The 15,806-nt window shown below is 36.4% G+C and overlaps 1 protein-coding gene and 1 pseudogene across 2 annotated transcripts; one reads left to right on the forward strand and one right to left on the reverse strand.

Moving 5' to 3' along the window:
- Positions 1 to 2,964: 2,964 nt before the first annotated feature.
- On the forward strand, positions 2,965 to 9,388 carry LOC132180293 (Mitochondrial substrate carrier family protein). Its single transcript, XM_088516209.1, has 7 exons — positions 2,965 to 3,296; positions 4,049 to 4,430; positions 4,660 to 4,856; positions 5,361 to 5,363; positions 5,577 to 5,721; positions 7,094 to 7,247; positions 8,965 to 9,388. The coding sequence occupies exons 1-7, from the start codon at positions 3,238 to 3,240 to the stop codon at positions 8,994 to 8,996; spliced, it is 972 nt and encodes a 323-aa protein (XP_088372335.1). The 5' UTR covers positions 2,965 to 3,237; the 3' UTR covers positions 8,997 to 9,388.
- Positions 9,389 to 9,871: 483 nt separating this feature from the next.
- LOC132182137 (uncharacterized) lies at positions 9,872 to 14,228 on the reverse strand (annotated as a pseudogene). Its single transcript, XR_015912174.1, has 7 exons — positions 14,154 to 14,228; positions 11,786 to 11,905; positions 11,626 to 11,673; positions 11,348 to 11,416; positions 11,207 to 11,249; positions 11,050 to 11,100; positions 9,872 to 10,183 (listed from the first exon to the last, which is right to left on the reverse strand). The product of XR_015912174.1 is annotated as an uncharacterized LOC132182137 (transcript).
- Positions 14,229 to 15,806: the final 1,578 nt, after the last annotated feature.

A 15,806-nucleotide genomic window follows, 5' to 3' on the forward strand; every position in this document is an offset into this window, starting at 1 on the left:
ATGTCCCTTCAAATCAAAATAAAAAAATTTAATATTTTAATACTTCATTTTACATGTAAATTTTAATTAAAAAAATAAAGTAAAACTCCAAACATAAAATATTTAATTAAAATTAATAAGCTATGATTGACATGTACAACAAAGTGAGCACATTTCTGCCTGAAAATGCTTGATTTTACAGAGACGTCGAATCCGATCGATGATTGTCCCAAAAGCAATCACATGTTTTGCTTCTTATGCTACATATGGATTATTGTATACATGTTTTTTTTTTTTTTTTTTTCTTCTGAAGGCATTTTCATTATATTGCTGTCTCCCTAGCTAGCTCACACGCCACAGCACGGCAAACCAGGTTATTTGGCGGTATTTTAAATTCCTTGGTGGCAAATTTTCATTGGGATTTGGAGTTTGAAGGTATAGAATTGGTCAGGGGCAAAGGAAATGCTCATCGGAGGGAGGTGTTGTGTGTTTTTCTCCTGAGCCCATCAGAGGGAGGTTGAAACTTGCAAATATGTATTGTGGAAACTAATATCAAGGAATGTCCTCACTACTCATGAGAGGATTAGGTTGCATCTAGGAAAGATAAAATATAAATTGAGATAGATCCGTGTTCAGGTTCGAAACCATCTGGTACTACCTTTTCCTTGGGTCACATTCTTCTGGTTAATAGTCAGTGATTTATCCAATTTCGTGTAAATTTTTTTTTGAAGATACCGTACACATGACCAGAGTTTACTCTGCAGAGGTAAGTTCGAAGGGCCTTGCTTTAAAGAGGTTTCTCGATATTAAAAAAAAAAAAAAAATCAAAATAATAAAAAGAAATATATTATGTGGCATGGGTTTTGAGATTTGGATTTAGAAAATAAAGAAAAATTAGTGATTTGTAATCATTTGGGTCATGGGCATGGAAGAAAAAAGGTGGTAGCTAGACTCACTCTTTATTGACAAATAACAAATCAATCGAAATATGATTCAACATATCATATGAATCAAAGAACTTTCATTGAAAACGATATAATTTTTATTCCACACGTATTTGACTCATTCATCGAATGCACCCATCATTCAATTTTAATTTAGCATCAGCTTTTTGCACGCATATGGGAATGGGACGTTCCGCGTATTTAAAACGAAAAGACAGGAAGAGGAGAATTTGGAAGTGGCACGTCAAACCTTATAAACAGGGCTTTTTTTTTTCTTTAGCGCTTAGGGGTGGGCAAAAAAGTACTTTCACCTTTACTAATTTTTATTTTTTGTTTGAAAATGTGTTATGATATAATATAAATATGAAAGTTATTTTGAATGTGTATGTGTTTTATAATGTGTGTTGGTATTTTTTTTTATTAAAAAATGCTACACTTCCCAATTTTTTTATTAAAAAAGTTTGTTTTCAAATGATATATTGTTATCTCTATGTTCTTCATTTAAAAACAAAAACAAAGAACAAATTTGTATTCTTGCTTAGGAGGCAATTTTTGCCTCTTACTTCCAATTCTGACTCCGACATTTTAAAGGCGGAGCTGGATTGGAAATCACTTTGTTAGAAGTTTTTCGACTCTTCCTATTTCGGTGGAGGCGGATGCCAAAAAATCCATTTTTGCCTCGTATGTTAGTTTCCTGCCCTATCACTGTTTGCATTTTCCTCTTAGGATAAGCTATATATATATATATAATGAATTGTGAAGGCCATAATATTGTTGTAATTGAAGAAGCTGAATCATGAATACTTTACAGAAAGAACTTTGGAGATGTTTAGTTACAAAGCTGTGCAGTATGCTACATGATCTTAAGCTAAACATAATTGTTCGTTTTAAAAAGGCATCTTGAACCGAGCAAATTCTTCGGTTCTGAATTATTTGAAGAATTTTATAAAGATAGACAAAATGAAAATTTTGGCTATATATGTATAGCTATTTAAGAGGAACATTGTCCTGATGAATTGGCTTCCTTCTCCAATCCTAGTATTAAAGGCAGCATGTAGCTTAGAAATTTGGTGTTTTTTTTTTTTAATTTACTTTTCCGTATGGGTAGGGTGTGCCTTACGTTTTTTTAATAAATAATTTCAATTACTTGCTAACAACAAAAAGTTTATTTCTTGTCAAATCTTACGTACAAGTGGCAAATAGGTTTGACAAAAAAAATAATGATACATACACTTCCTTTCCTATGAGTATGAAAAAATAGATATGGGAAAGTGAAAGTATATATAATATTACTCATAAACGAAAATACTGATTTTTATAAACTCAAAAAGCCCATTGACCAGTAAACATGAAAGGTGAAACCCACGAGAATCACTTTGGATTTAAAACTCACCCACCCAAAAACTAAAAGAAATGGGTTTATGATGATCTGTAGCGGCATGTTCGGCAAGTGCAATAAATTATGGAAGAAAATCTCAGCCGCAGGAGATTATGCTATGAGTGTGCGTGCTTAGAGGTGTACAAGCCGTTGCGATTAATGATTATTTGCTAAAATTATTAACTGTAATTGCCTAAAAGACAATTATTAGATTTTAATAACCGCTTCGCTTAGGTAGTTAGTGGTTATTTTATAACCAGTGGTTAGTGGTTGTTCAAACTAATAACTGACGGTTTTATAACCGCTTTTTTTATTTGGACTTTTTTAGGTGTTTTGAGCATTTACTTGCTTATTTTAAATAATTTTGAGTCAAAGTGTTCTAAAAAATAATAAATATAATGAAACCCTATCTAAAACGACACCACCAAAACCGTGTTGTTTAAATGTTATATTTTTAATATAAAATATATATAATATATATTTATATATTATTATTATGTATAAAGATAGTCTGTTATGAATTATTAACCGTTTTTTCCTTCTCCTAAAATAACTAACCATCCTGCCCTAAGCAAATAGGAATTGCAACCCGGTTAGAACCGCCGTATTTGTATACCCTAAGTCAATCACCCTTGTCAAAGTACTCCCTCAAACGAAAAATATAAAAACCAAAAAGAAAAAATAAAAAAACCCTTTCTTTTTTCTTGGTCCGTTGAGAATTATTTCGCTCCAAGCAGACCGGCTTGCGAAAAAAAGAAGAGAAAAGTCGTTCTTGATCATTTTCGTGCTCGAGCAAATTCAAAACATTCATTTCGTATAGTAGAAGCCTTTGAGAGATTTTTCAAAGCCGATGAGCTTCTGAAGAGAAATGCGTTCTTGAATTCGTGTCCATTCGAGATTTCTATTCTTCGAGTCTGTTCGATCCAAGACGAGTCCATGGCTGCGCCCAGCGCTCGAGCTCAGCCGTTTGGTCAAACCGAGATTAACTGGGACAAGTACGTCCCTATTTCTGGTTTAATCTCTATTTTTAGTGTAATTTCCTTTCATTAAGTAGTTTATGCTCGTAATTAGCTTTTTCTTTCAATTTCTTTATGAAATATATGTGGTTTTGTTTGGTAGCTGAGGAAAGGGGAGGGAAAAAGAAAGAAAATGAAAAATTGAATTCCATACTTTCTGTTTGATTCGGTTATCTAAGCTAAGTGTTTGTGCAATCTTTAGGCCTGGAATTTCGGAAAAACGAGGAGTTTGAAATTCCACGGAGTTATAAGATTGTTATTTCGAAGAAAAAAATTGGCGAGTATTGCGGTAAGATATTCGTATAAATGTGTTTGGTTTTGTACATCTTAAGGGCACTAAGCAAAATGTTAATCTCACGGTTGAGGGCAATCATTCAAAACTTGTGAAGAATGTCTACTTATTGATGTACTTGAACTAAATCAATTACGCTTGCTGTCAACCTATTGCAATGCCCCTCCTTTACTTGGGCTCCGGACTGAATATGCAGAAGGATAGGACAACAAAATATGAAATAGGTAGAGTTGACAGCAAGCGTAAAAAATTTGTGACACCTATGAACCTGGTTCCTATTGTCTATTGAAGAAGACTTGGTCATTTTTGATGGGTCAATTACACATGCCAATTTGAGCGATAGCTCATTGGCATATACATAATCTTGTGGATTGATTACTCTTTCTTCTTGGTTTACTAAGAATTTATCAGTTTTTGATCTCCTTGGTTCTACCTGCAGGCTTGACAAAACCAAGTTTTATGTCGTAGGGGCTGGCCTCTTTACAGGAGTTACCGTGGCACTGTACCCAGTCTCTGTTGTAAAAACCAGGCTGCAGGTTGCATCAAAGGACGTTGTCGAGAGAAATGCAACTTCTGTCATCAAAGGGATACTGAGAACTGATGGGGTTCCTGGTCTGTACAGAGGGTTCGGTACAGTCATAACTGGTGCAATTCCTGCCAGGGTTATTTTTCTTACTGCTTTAGAGACCACAAAAGTGGCTGCCTTCAGGATGGTCGAACCATTTAAATTATCTGAGCCTACAGAGGCAGCCATAGCAAACGGAGTAGCTGGCATGATAGCATCGGTTTTTTCTCAGGCCGTGTTTGTTCCGATTGATGTGGTATGGAGGCAGTAGGTCATATTTTGGACGAGCATTTTTCTGTCTTTATACTTCAATTGTAAAAACTTATTTAAAGGGTTGGCATATTATCATCTGATTATTGGTTTATAACATTTCTGGGTTTGAAATGCTAATTTGAGTTTAGCCTAAAGGTCACAGTCATATAAAGCGAAATAAAAAGGAAGAGGAAATTCTTAGATGCTAATTTCCTCAATATTGGGCTCTTCAGATTAGCCAAAAGCTGATGGTCCAAGGATACTCAGGCCACACAAAGTACAATGGGGGTTTAGATGTTACTCGTAAGATTCTAAAGTCTGATGGCATTCGGGGATTATACAGAGGGTTTGGTCTATCTGTTATGACTTATTCCCCATCAAGTGCTGTATGGTGGGCAAGTTATGGTTCAAGCCAACGCTTCATCTGGAGGTGAGACATGGTAATTTATTTTCAATTAATGTTAATTGTTGAAAGTGCTTGCAAGCTGTCCAGTAATAATTTTTCTATCATATAAGTGCACATCAAATGTTGCGTACCTTTAGATTTTAGGTTCTTATCTTAGAAATGATCCTCCATTACTATGTCTTATGTACTTCACATGGATAGGATTCTCTCCATTTCACCTGAAATGGAGAAGAACCATTTCGTGGTCCAGATTAGATTTTACAGATCTTATGGTGTATACGTTGTCACCTAGTGAATTTTAAATGACATAACAACACGTACACCGTTAGATATAATAAAACAAAATCTGGACCTACTTCACAAAGGGTGAAATGGAGAGGATCCTAATCCTACTTCACAAGGGGCAAACCAACGTCATAGGTGCTTTGCTATTAATTGGACTTAGTAGGCTTCAAATTCCAGTTTCTTATGGAACAGGGTAATGATATTGAAAAGGTCAGGAATATATGTAAGTTCAAATATGATTAGCAGGTTGGGAACCTGAAAATGTTGGTTCTGATGACTTGACACTTACTTTTGGCATTTTGTCTGCATGCCATGCTCATCGTCATCTTCATCATTAATTTTATCATTATCATCTTTGTTTATTATTATTATTACCTTAAAGTTGTGTTTTGGGTTCTCGACTTATTGATGATTTATTTAATTTCTAACTAGTGCATTACCATTTCATTTATTCGTTAGTCTCCTAGACCACGGCACTGATCAGGAGGAAGCTGCTCCTAGCCAGTCAAAAATAGTGTTAGTTCAAGCTGCTGGAGGAATTATTGCAGGAGCAATAGCGTCCTGTACCACGACCCCATTGGACACCATTAAGACACGCTTACAGGTATTCATTAACCTAGTTCACATCAAACTATCTTCTTCTCCTTCATCAGTTCAATTGAATCCTGACTGCTGGACATGCTTTTGGCTGGTTGCAATTGAAAATATTCTATCAATTTTTATAGAAAAAAATGCTTGGTCTACTATATTTGCCATGAAAATGTAATTCATGAATAATTGATAACATACCTACTTTCCCAGAAAAAAATGCTGGCCTGAAGCTCCCTATTCCCTGTTCCCTTAATTGATGCTTGCTTTCTAGTGCGAGGGAGTTAAAAGTTTGACCATCTTTAAGGCAATTCACACTGTATTCATATAGTGACAAAGTAAATCAAGGGCATTCTCCTCTATTTTCCTAGACAAGTGATTGGTCGGACATAGAAAAATTTAGAATTTACCCATATTTTGTGTTCATGTGTGTGTGTGCGCGTGTGTATACATGCATGAGCATGCTTGTGTTATTGTGTTCTGTGTACATGCCAAGTTTATCGGTGCACTTGAATGGTTTCACTTTAATTGCATGTTGTGCAGTGTTTCTTCTTCATTTTTCCCAACAAAAATATGGTAAGCTATTGGTATAGCGTCCATCAATGTTTGGTCAACTTGGTGGGTGGGTGGTTTGACCACTAAGATATAGGGTTACCTACCAGGACAGACAAGTTTTTTGTTCCACGATTTGTTTAGATGTGTAATGTTTTAACCATTGTACTTCTATGGTATGTCTTCATGTTACTTAACACCCTTCAACCCAAAAGATTAAGATAGGGCTTGAGATATATTTTAGTATCCATGCAAAACTAAATGGGAGTCTTTAGCTGTCGGTTGTCTGAAACTGGAGGGGCTCCGACTATTTGCTAAAGTTCCAGGGTTGTCAATTTACCCAAACTTCCACCCGCAGCTGATATTTTTGCCCCTGCAATTTTACTACAAGCCATGGTATTGACATGGCATATTAGGAAAAATAATTTTAATTACTATGTAGAATCTTTTGACTTTGACAACAGCCCGGCAGATCCCCAATTTATAATACTTGTGCATTATAAAACCAACAATAAAACCAATTTATGCTCCCTCCCAACTAAAAAATAATTAATTTCTGATTCAATCTTTGAATTATTTTTTCTGCTATTTTTTCTTGGGCAAATGAATGCCTTCCTAAGTTGGTCTGTAAGCATACAAATACAAAAAAGTTCAGAATTACTCCACAACCTTGTTTTGGGAGTTCCTGATGTGTGGAACACTCAGTATATAGGTCTAGAGACCTCATCTTCTCAAATAAAGCTAAAATGAGTATGCTGTGGACTTTGTGTTGATCTTCATTTGACCGATTTACTTTTTATTTTTTCTTTTAATTAGTTTTTTCTGCACTATAATAGGTGGTGGGACATGAAAAGAGAAGCACTGCAAGGGAAGTTGTTAAAGGCTTGATTAAAGATGATGGTTGGAAAGGTTTCTACAGGGGATTGGGTCCAAGATTTTTCAGTATGTCAGCTTGGGGAACCTCAATGATAGTGTCATATGAATATCTGAGTATGACTCCTCCCTCCAAAAAATCGTTACTCTGGAGTATAGGAATATTGAGATGACAAAGTAAAAAGGCTAAAGGACTCGATCATATTTATTTATTTTTTTTCTGTTTATTAAATGGATCTCACTCATCACTAATTAGTAGATTTGGTGCTTGAACTCACACGGTAGACCATGACTTTCTAATTATACTTCAAATTATTCTATCCCCATTAGTCCAGTATTGCTTGAGGTACCCTATAAATATTAACCTTGGATCCAAATTCTGAAGGTCCACGGTGTTGGAACTTGTGTGGCCACGTGCTGTTCTATTTTTTTCAGTCATGCTGCTTTAACTGGCTTAGAGCAATCGGACAGCTCTCAGAGCAGTTTTCCTTGCTTAATTTTTGATGTCATCTATAACTCTATTGCTTTATATTTGCTCTTCTGCTCATGTATTCTCATCTGCTTTTGATATTGTCATCTGTAGGAACTTGATATGTTCTTTTTATATGTGAACTGTCAATAATTATATTACTCTGTTGTATTATATTTTACGTGAGTTGTTAAACATTTAGCTTCTGGTTATCTTCGAAATATATACACAGTATACTAGGGAATTAACATTGAAAATACATATCTTTATATTCTGCTGATGATGAAAATTAGGTCACTTAAATATGAATTCTGGGGAAGCCTTCGAAAGTGATTGTATCTGATTTGAATGGCAAAGTGCCTGTTGGCGACTTCCGTATTAGGACATCAAAATTCTAACTAGGTCACATAAATATGAGAACGGCTGAAACCTAATTTCTAAAATGATGGTATTTGCTAAGGATGAAATTAAAAGTTTTTTAAGGGTTTTTGTGTGTGTGTTATGCATATTTTTGACTTCGAGGGCTTTTTTGGAAAAATGAGCACGACATGCCTCATTTTTCCGTCGGATTTAACACCCTCAACTAAGGGAGGGGCCTCATTGCATGTAAATGGTAGTCGGAGGGGGTTAAGTGTCACAAATGGTAATTTAGCTAGTAAGTGCGAAAGAAGAGTTAGTTCATGTTCATGGGGAAAATTGCCATTGTGGTTGTGGTTTCATGCTCATGGAGATAATATCATCTCCTTGTCATATTGTCTCATCATCGGTCAACATTTAAAACTGGTGTTAGTTATTAATTATAACAGTCATGTAATATGATGAATCCTTGATGGGTGGTTTATATATGCCTTTAGATGCCATGGATAACACTAAATGGTATAATTTCTATGATGCATCTTACCTCCTTTTTATTATTTTATGGTTAACTAGAGTATGCAAAATCAATTTGTATTTGTGTTTTGTTACTTTATGTGGCTTAAAAAAACTTGTGAATGTTAGGGCACAACAAACTATGTTTATATTTTCGTCATTATTTTTCCAGGATGTTTTCTTCATAATACTGGAGATTTTTAGTTGGTCTTCTCTGAGGAACTATTATAGTATAGGAATTAGGAACCTACAGATATGTTACCCATGACATTTTCTTTTTCATTTCTGAGAAACCTTATATAAATGGAGAAGTGTGCAGCTTCAATGGTAAAAAACGAACTTCTTTTTCAGCCCCCCCCCCCCCCCCCCCCCCCCCTCCCTTCTTTCTCTCTCTCTCAAGTGTAAGTGTACACACACACACACAACTTCGATGTATATATTTACATGTTTATTATTCCCTGTCTAAGAGTTTTTTTTTTTTTTTTCCTTGTTCAGAGCGCCTGTGTGCAAAAGATGACTTGATGTGATGTACTGCTGGTCCACAACCCTGCTTCTTCCTGACATGAGAGTTAGAGCGATTTTTGGTCCAAAACTGGGCTGGGATTCATCATTTTGTTGACAGTGACTGTTTGGATAGGCACTATAATGCTTGTTGTGCTATAGAGTTCCAGAAACAGAATAGCTGATAATTGAAGCTTTTGTGGCAATTTTGATTAAGGAGCCAACATTGTGGTTACCGGAACAGGATTACTTGCTAATTTTTGGAAAGGATTGTTAGACTCTTATAAGATTTTTCCAGCTAGATATTTTCTTTCCCCATACGAGGCTCTGTCAACTAGCAAGTGTATTCTTTGGCACAGTAAATGCAAATAATTTTGATTTCTTTGAGATGCAGTTATTTTCTGGTGCATTTTTTTCCCATTTGGATCTCTTTATACTTATGTCCTCTCGGTAATTTGAGATAGCAGTAGCAGATATGCCAGATAATTGAACCTCTTTAAGGCAGGGTCCTTCATACTCACCTTACACCTTATAGAGTAAATCCCGGTCTCGTATACCGCACCCTTGAAAGTTTTCCTACATGGAACTGGTTAAATCGCTGGCTTTTAACGAGAGAGTGTGGCCTCAAGAGATTGTTTGTACATGAGGTGTTGAACCTGAGACCTTGAAAAAAACAAATCTTAAGACTAAGGCTTCATCACTTGAGCCAACCCCTTGTGGAGGCCTTGGTCTTGAGATATGCCAGATAATTACTTAGGATCTTCTTTTGGAATCTTGTCCAATCACAAGGGTAGATCAAGTTGTTGCAATCATCAGCGTCACACACACACACATATATAAAAGCACTTGTACAGAATGACCAACCAGCAAAAACAGAAAATAGAGGTCACAAATTCTTCTTAATCTTAATAAAAAATTACTCAATTTTTGGCAAATTTGATATTTCAGCACATCTTCAAAAAAGAAATGTAATGTAATCAGTATCTTCATAGTACATGTTAGAACATGGAAGAGATCCCACAAGCTATAAGCATCTGTTGACACACCCTCAACTTAAAATTAGGTCATCATCTTTATCGTCGTCCTCATCACCATTATCATTCCTGCTTTGCTCAACATATTCCTCAAGTGATGCAGTGAGAAATAACTCTCCAACCTTGTCTTTTTTGTCTGTTGGTATTTTCTCTGAACTTTTAGATTTACCTTTGTTCATCTAGTGCAACAGAAGAAAACGGGCAAAAAGGAACAACGAAGTACAAAAAGCACTATTATGGATTAGTTTCACTCTGTCAAGACATGATAAATGATCTAAATCCATAAAATGTTCAACTGTGCACATCAAAACATGCTCAACTTGGTAAAAACTAGAAATACCCATTAATAGAACAATAACCGGGAAAGATTACAAAACCTGAGATACCGGTAGAAACTGAATAAAATGCACAGAAAAGAGATGTATGTTGTATAAGGGTAAGCGCCTTATCAACTTGGGATTCATAATGCAATTTGCACAATAAAATTCAAAACTTGCAGGTAGTTGAGCTTATAACAGGTAATGTTATTGTCTTATTATTGATTCCAAATTCATATGATGTGATGTCCATCACCTGGAAGTGAATCTTGGCATACCAGGGAAGAGGACGGTTTAACACCAAAACAGTAGAAAATTCCAAAATGAATTTCTCGACGGGTTACAAGCAAGATAAGCATATAATTATCATAACAACTGCAAAGAAAATTTTGAAACTAGAAGTTTCATACAGAAAGAGACATTATTCAATTTTAGCTTTGAGTATGGTAGCAATTACAATCTCTTGGAAAACACTAGGGCATATGATCTAAATTAGGAGCTACAACATTGTTAATCATTTCTCAATAAAAGGTTGGTGATATGAGGACTTCATGAATAACTAAAAGGTAGATTCTTCATTAATATGGGATAAAGTATCTGTTCTTACCCTATGTATCAGACAAGAAATTAATAACAAACAACTGATGGGAAAATAAAGTCTTTATATTCATAAGCAAACAAAAATATGAAAAAGGCCGAAAAGCATTGCTTTAAAGAACTTACTGCACGTAGCCGCGTAGCAGAGACCTTCGATCCCTTTCTCGAGCATTCTTAACTGCCTAGAACAAAATCACACAAACCCATCAATTAGCTTCCAAAATGCAAAAAATCGAGCCTTCTTTTCAAAAATGCATACAAATTGTAACATAGAGAAAAGAAACTAACCTCCTCAAGCAACTTTTGCTCAGCCTCTACTTCCGAAGAATCTCTACAATAAAAAACCAAAAGCACTCAAAAAAAGAAAAAAAGAAAAGAAAAGAAAAAAATTCATACATAACTCAAAGAAATAACTTGTCAAACAAAAACCTTCCGACTATACGATCCACACGGGAACAACACTTTGCGCATACACCCTGCTCCTTAGCACAACCTACGTCCAAATCAACCCAACGCCAAAATCAACCAAAACCCAATAGCCAACAGAGGAAAAAAGGTACACAATTTGTTTGTTTCACAGAAAATACTTTCTCAAATACGCCTTTCGACCCAAAATTCTTTGCTGTTTAGTGGGACAACGGTTTCAATGACACCAAACAGAACCACAAAAAATTCAAAGAGCGAAACCAAGTACCGGCACAGAGAATCAGAGATTATGGTATGCCTGTCGAACAGCGCGTTTCGAACATCCCTGACTGTAATTCAATCCAACAACAAAATCAACAAGTGCCCATTGAAATTGAATCGGTCCTTGAAAAAATGGAGAAACAGAAAACAACCAAAATTAAAAAGAAAAAAATAAAAAACCATTTGGCAGGCTCGGTAAGGCGCTTGTACTTTCCGTAACGGCGTTTCCAGTCGTTCTGTTCTTTACAACGGGGGCACACCCCCGTAATCTCGGAATACGGCCTTGTTTCCCCCAACTTCCTGTTACAATTATGGGAAAAATATAAAAAAGCCCCACAAACTACCAGCTGTTTTCGATTTAGCCCCCTAATGTTCCAAAAATGATAAAATAACCCCCCAAACTACCAAATTATTGCATTTTGGCCACTCCGTTAGTCAAAACCGTCAATTTGGACGGAAACTGCAAAACGACGTCGTTTGTTACGGGTAAGTTACTACAATGCCCTTTTGAGAAAAATATAAAAAAGCCCCCCAAACTACCAGCCGTTTTCATTTTAGCCCCCTAATGTTCAGAAAGTGATAAAGTAGCCCCTTAACTACCAAACAGTTGCAATTTGGCTACTCCGTTAGTCATTACTGTCAAATATGATGGAAAATTCAAAATTACGTCGTTTTGACAATGGTAAGTTACTAAAATGCCCTTTTAGAAAAAAAAATCATATTAAAACAAGCACGCTAAATGGCGCCATTTTGCTTGAAATTAAGGTTTCCTTACACTTACCAAAACGGCGCCGTTTTGATAAGTGTTAGGAATAAAAAGAAAAAACCTTAGACACCACGCAGAAAAAACCCCCAACCCCAGTTTATCTCTCTCCCCCAAACCACCGACCACCACATCGTTCTATCTCCGGCAACCTTCTCCCTCAAGTGAAAAAAACACAACGCCCCTCTCTCTCTTTCTCTCAAAACGACTGCCCCTGCCACCACCATCCATCACCGCCGGCCACACCATCCACTAGCTACGAAGCGCCACCGAAAAATTCTTACCCATTGTATAAATCAAACAAAAAAATCACGTTCGTAGATAAACAACACCGATCTGACAGCTATACCATGAAATACAATAAAAAGATTGAGTTATGGGTAAGATTTACAGGCTGTCGGAGATAGACGACGTGGTGGCCGGCGGTTTTGGGGAGAAAGATAAACTGGGGTTGGGGGTTTTTTCGTGGGTCACCTGCGTGGGGTCTAGGGTTTTTTCTTTTAATTCCTAACACTTACCAAAGTGGCATCATTTTGGTAAGTGTAAGGAAACCCTAATTTCAAGCAAAACGACGCCGTTTTGCTTGCTTGTTTTAATATGATATTTTTTTTTTTCCAAAAATGGCATTTTGGTAACTTACCATTGCCAAAACGATGTAGTTTTAAATTTTTCATCATATTTGACGGTAATGAATAACGGAGTGGCTAAATTGCAATTGTTTGGTAGTTTGGGGGCTACTTTATCACTTTTTGAATATTAGGGGGCTATAATGAAAACGGCTGGTAGTTTGGGGGGCTTTTTTATATTTTTCCCAAAAGGGCATTGTAGTAACTTACCTGTAACAAACGACGTCGTTTTGCAGTTTCCGTCCAAACTGACGGTTTTGACTAACGGAGTGGCCAAAATGCAATAGTTTGGTAGTTTAGGGGGCTACTTTATCACTTTTGGAACATTAGGGGGCTAAATCGAAAACGGCTGGTAGTTTGGGGGGCTTTTTTATATTTTTCCCTACAATTATTTATCTTCAGCTACTACCGATTTTGAAAGCACTTTTTGACACGTGGACCAATCAGACGTCGACATGTGGCACATATTTAATTGTTTTTATTTAAAAAAAAAAAATTAAAAAAATGTATTTTTTTTTTTTAAAAAAAGAAAGAAACGGAAAAAATTGGGGGTGGCCCCTTGGAGCCCAAAGGGGTGGCCGAAACCACCCCCAGTACCCACTGGGGGTGGCTCGGCCACCCCCATAGAGCCTTGGGGGTGGCCGAAACCACCCCCAGTACCCATTGGGAGCCACCCCCATGGATCCCTAGGGGGTGGTCGAAACCACCCCCAACCACCATTGGGGGTGGTTTCGGCCACCCCCAAAGCTCCATGGGGGTGGCCGAGCCACCCCCACTGGGTACTAGGGGTGGTTTCGGCCACCCCCTTGGGCTCAAGGGGGTGGCCGAGCCACTCCAAATGGCCAAGAGCCACCCCCAATTTTTTTCCGTTTCTTTCTTTCTTTTTTTTTCTTTTTTTAAATACATTTTTTAAAATTTTTATAAAAAAAATTAAATAAGCCACGTGTCGACGTCTGATTGGTCCATGTGTCAATCCTAACGATCAACTAACGGATGGACTAATTTGGTCACTTATCAAAACCACAAGGACCTTCTGTGATAAAAATGAAACCACAGGGGGGAAAAATAAAGTTGGAAAACCCTAGGGGGGTATGGAGTATTTAACCCTAAGTAAAAACCTGTTTCTTCTTTCTAGAGAAAGGCGAGTGTTTTGTAATACCGTTTCGTTGATCTTGACGCTGGCGTTGGGTTTCCAAGCAAAACTGTTTTGGGGTGGGTCCTGCCTGTTGCTCATCTTTAGGGGTGTACACGAGCCGAGCTTGAGCGAGCTTCCCTTGTTTGGGCTGACTTGTTTAAATTTTACTCGAGCTCGAGCTGAGCTTAAGGACGAGCCAAAAAATCGAGCTCGAGCTCATAATAAATCGAGCTGAGCCGAGCGAGTTCACGAGCTAGCTCTTATATTTAATTAAATTTATTTAATTTATTAATTTATTTTTTTTATTATAAATTTAAACTTCAAGTACTTTTAAACGGTTCAAAAAGCCAGTTTGCATATGAGCATTTGCTTAGTCTGGCTAGTGAAGTATGGAGCTCGAGTCAATATAACAAGGCACTTGGTTTCGAAGAGAAAGGATATGCATCATTTTATAATAAAATGATGCTATTAGAAAAAAAAAAAAAAAAAAAATCTTCAATTTTTAATATTAATATGAGGAATTATGTGAATAACTACTAATTTGAGCCTTATACGAGCTGCTCACGAGCTTAGCCGAGTCGAGCCGAGCTAGTTTCGTTTAATATTCGAGCCATGATTCGTGTTCACGAAACGCTTCATTTAATATTCGAGTCGAGCACAAGCCGAACTTATGCGAGCCGAACCCGAGCTCGCTTACGAGCGGCTTGCTCTCTTAACAGCCCTACTCATCTTTGCTTTGCTGGGTTGCTGAGGAGGTTTTGTTATGGGTTTTAAGTTGGAAGATGACCTAAACGACATGTGACAGAGTGTAACTAAAACGACAAATCGTTTTGGATGCTTTAAACTCGATCTATCTACGTTTGAACTCGAAGTCACCTAGAGAGGGGTTGTGAGAAATTTCAATTGTTAAGATTGTTATTTTTTATTGCAATTTTAGCAAACTAGATTGATAACGAAAATAAAGAGACTCATCTTTTATTTCAACTTTACTTTTGATTTTGTGATTTTTTTTAGGGAAACAATTTCATTATTAGAAATTACAATTATTCTACAATGCTGATGTGTTAGTCCTAACTAACATTTGGATCTATCCTTGCTAAAAAACAAAGAAAAGGGGAAAACTTCACTTTGGTCCCCTGAATTTCCACTCAATTTTACAAACTCCTCTTGAACTTCCAAATCTCTCATTTTGGACCCTTGAACTTTTAATTACTCTTAATTAAAACCATTCCATTAATTTTAGCCGTTAAAAATACAAAAAAAAAAAAAAAAAAAAAACCAAAATGTCCTTGATTTTCATTTTTTTAAAAAATAAAAAAATGTTTTGGAAGTTGGAATTTTATACAAAAGTCAGGGGTATAAACGTCATGTAACGTTTAAAATTTGACGGAGGGGTCCACATTGAGAGTAATTGAAAGTTCAAGGGTTCAAAATGAGAGATTTGAAGTTTAGGAGGATTGTAAAATTGAGTGGAAGTTCAGGGGGCCAAAGTGAAGTTTCCAAAAAAAAAAGGTTCAGAACTTGTCGTTGTTATTATTGTTTTTGCACTTGAAATATCGTAAATATATTGGACACAAATTTCCTCCAAAACCCACTCCAATAAGTGACAAGTGTCATTCAACATTATTAGGTTTCTAAAAAATTAATGTTTGAGTTCCTAGATTAATGGAAAGACAA

This window comes from Corylus avellana, chromosome 5 (genome assembly GCF_965113065.1).
Source record: "Corylus avellana chromosome 5, dhCorAvel1.hap1.2, whole genome shotgun sequence".
NCBI classification, from domain to species: domain Eukaryota; kingdom Viridiplantae; phylum Streptophyta; class Magnoliopsida; order Fagales; family Betulaceae; genus Corylus; species Corylus avellana.

Excerpts from the sequence above, each read along its gene's own strand:
- LOC132180293 (XM_088516209.1), top strand. The coding sequence starts at position 3,238 with ATGGCTGCGCCCAGCGCTCGAGCTCAGCCGTTTGGTCAAACCGAGATT. Across the intron at positions 3,297-4,048 it reads ACCGAGATTAACTGGGACAA|GCTTGACAAAACCAAGTTTT; the intron begins GTACGTCCCTAT and ends TTCTACCTGCAG. Across the intron at positions 5,722-7,093 it reads CCATTAAGACACGCTTACAG|GTGGTGGGACATGAAAAGAG; the intron begins GTATTCATTAAC and ends GCACTATAATAG.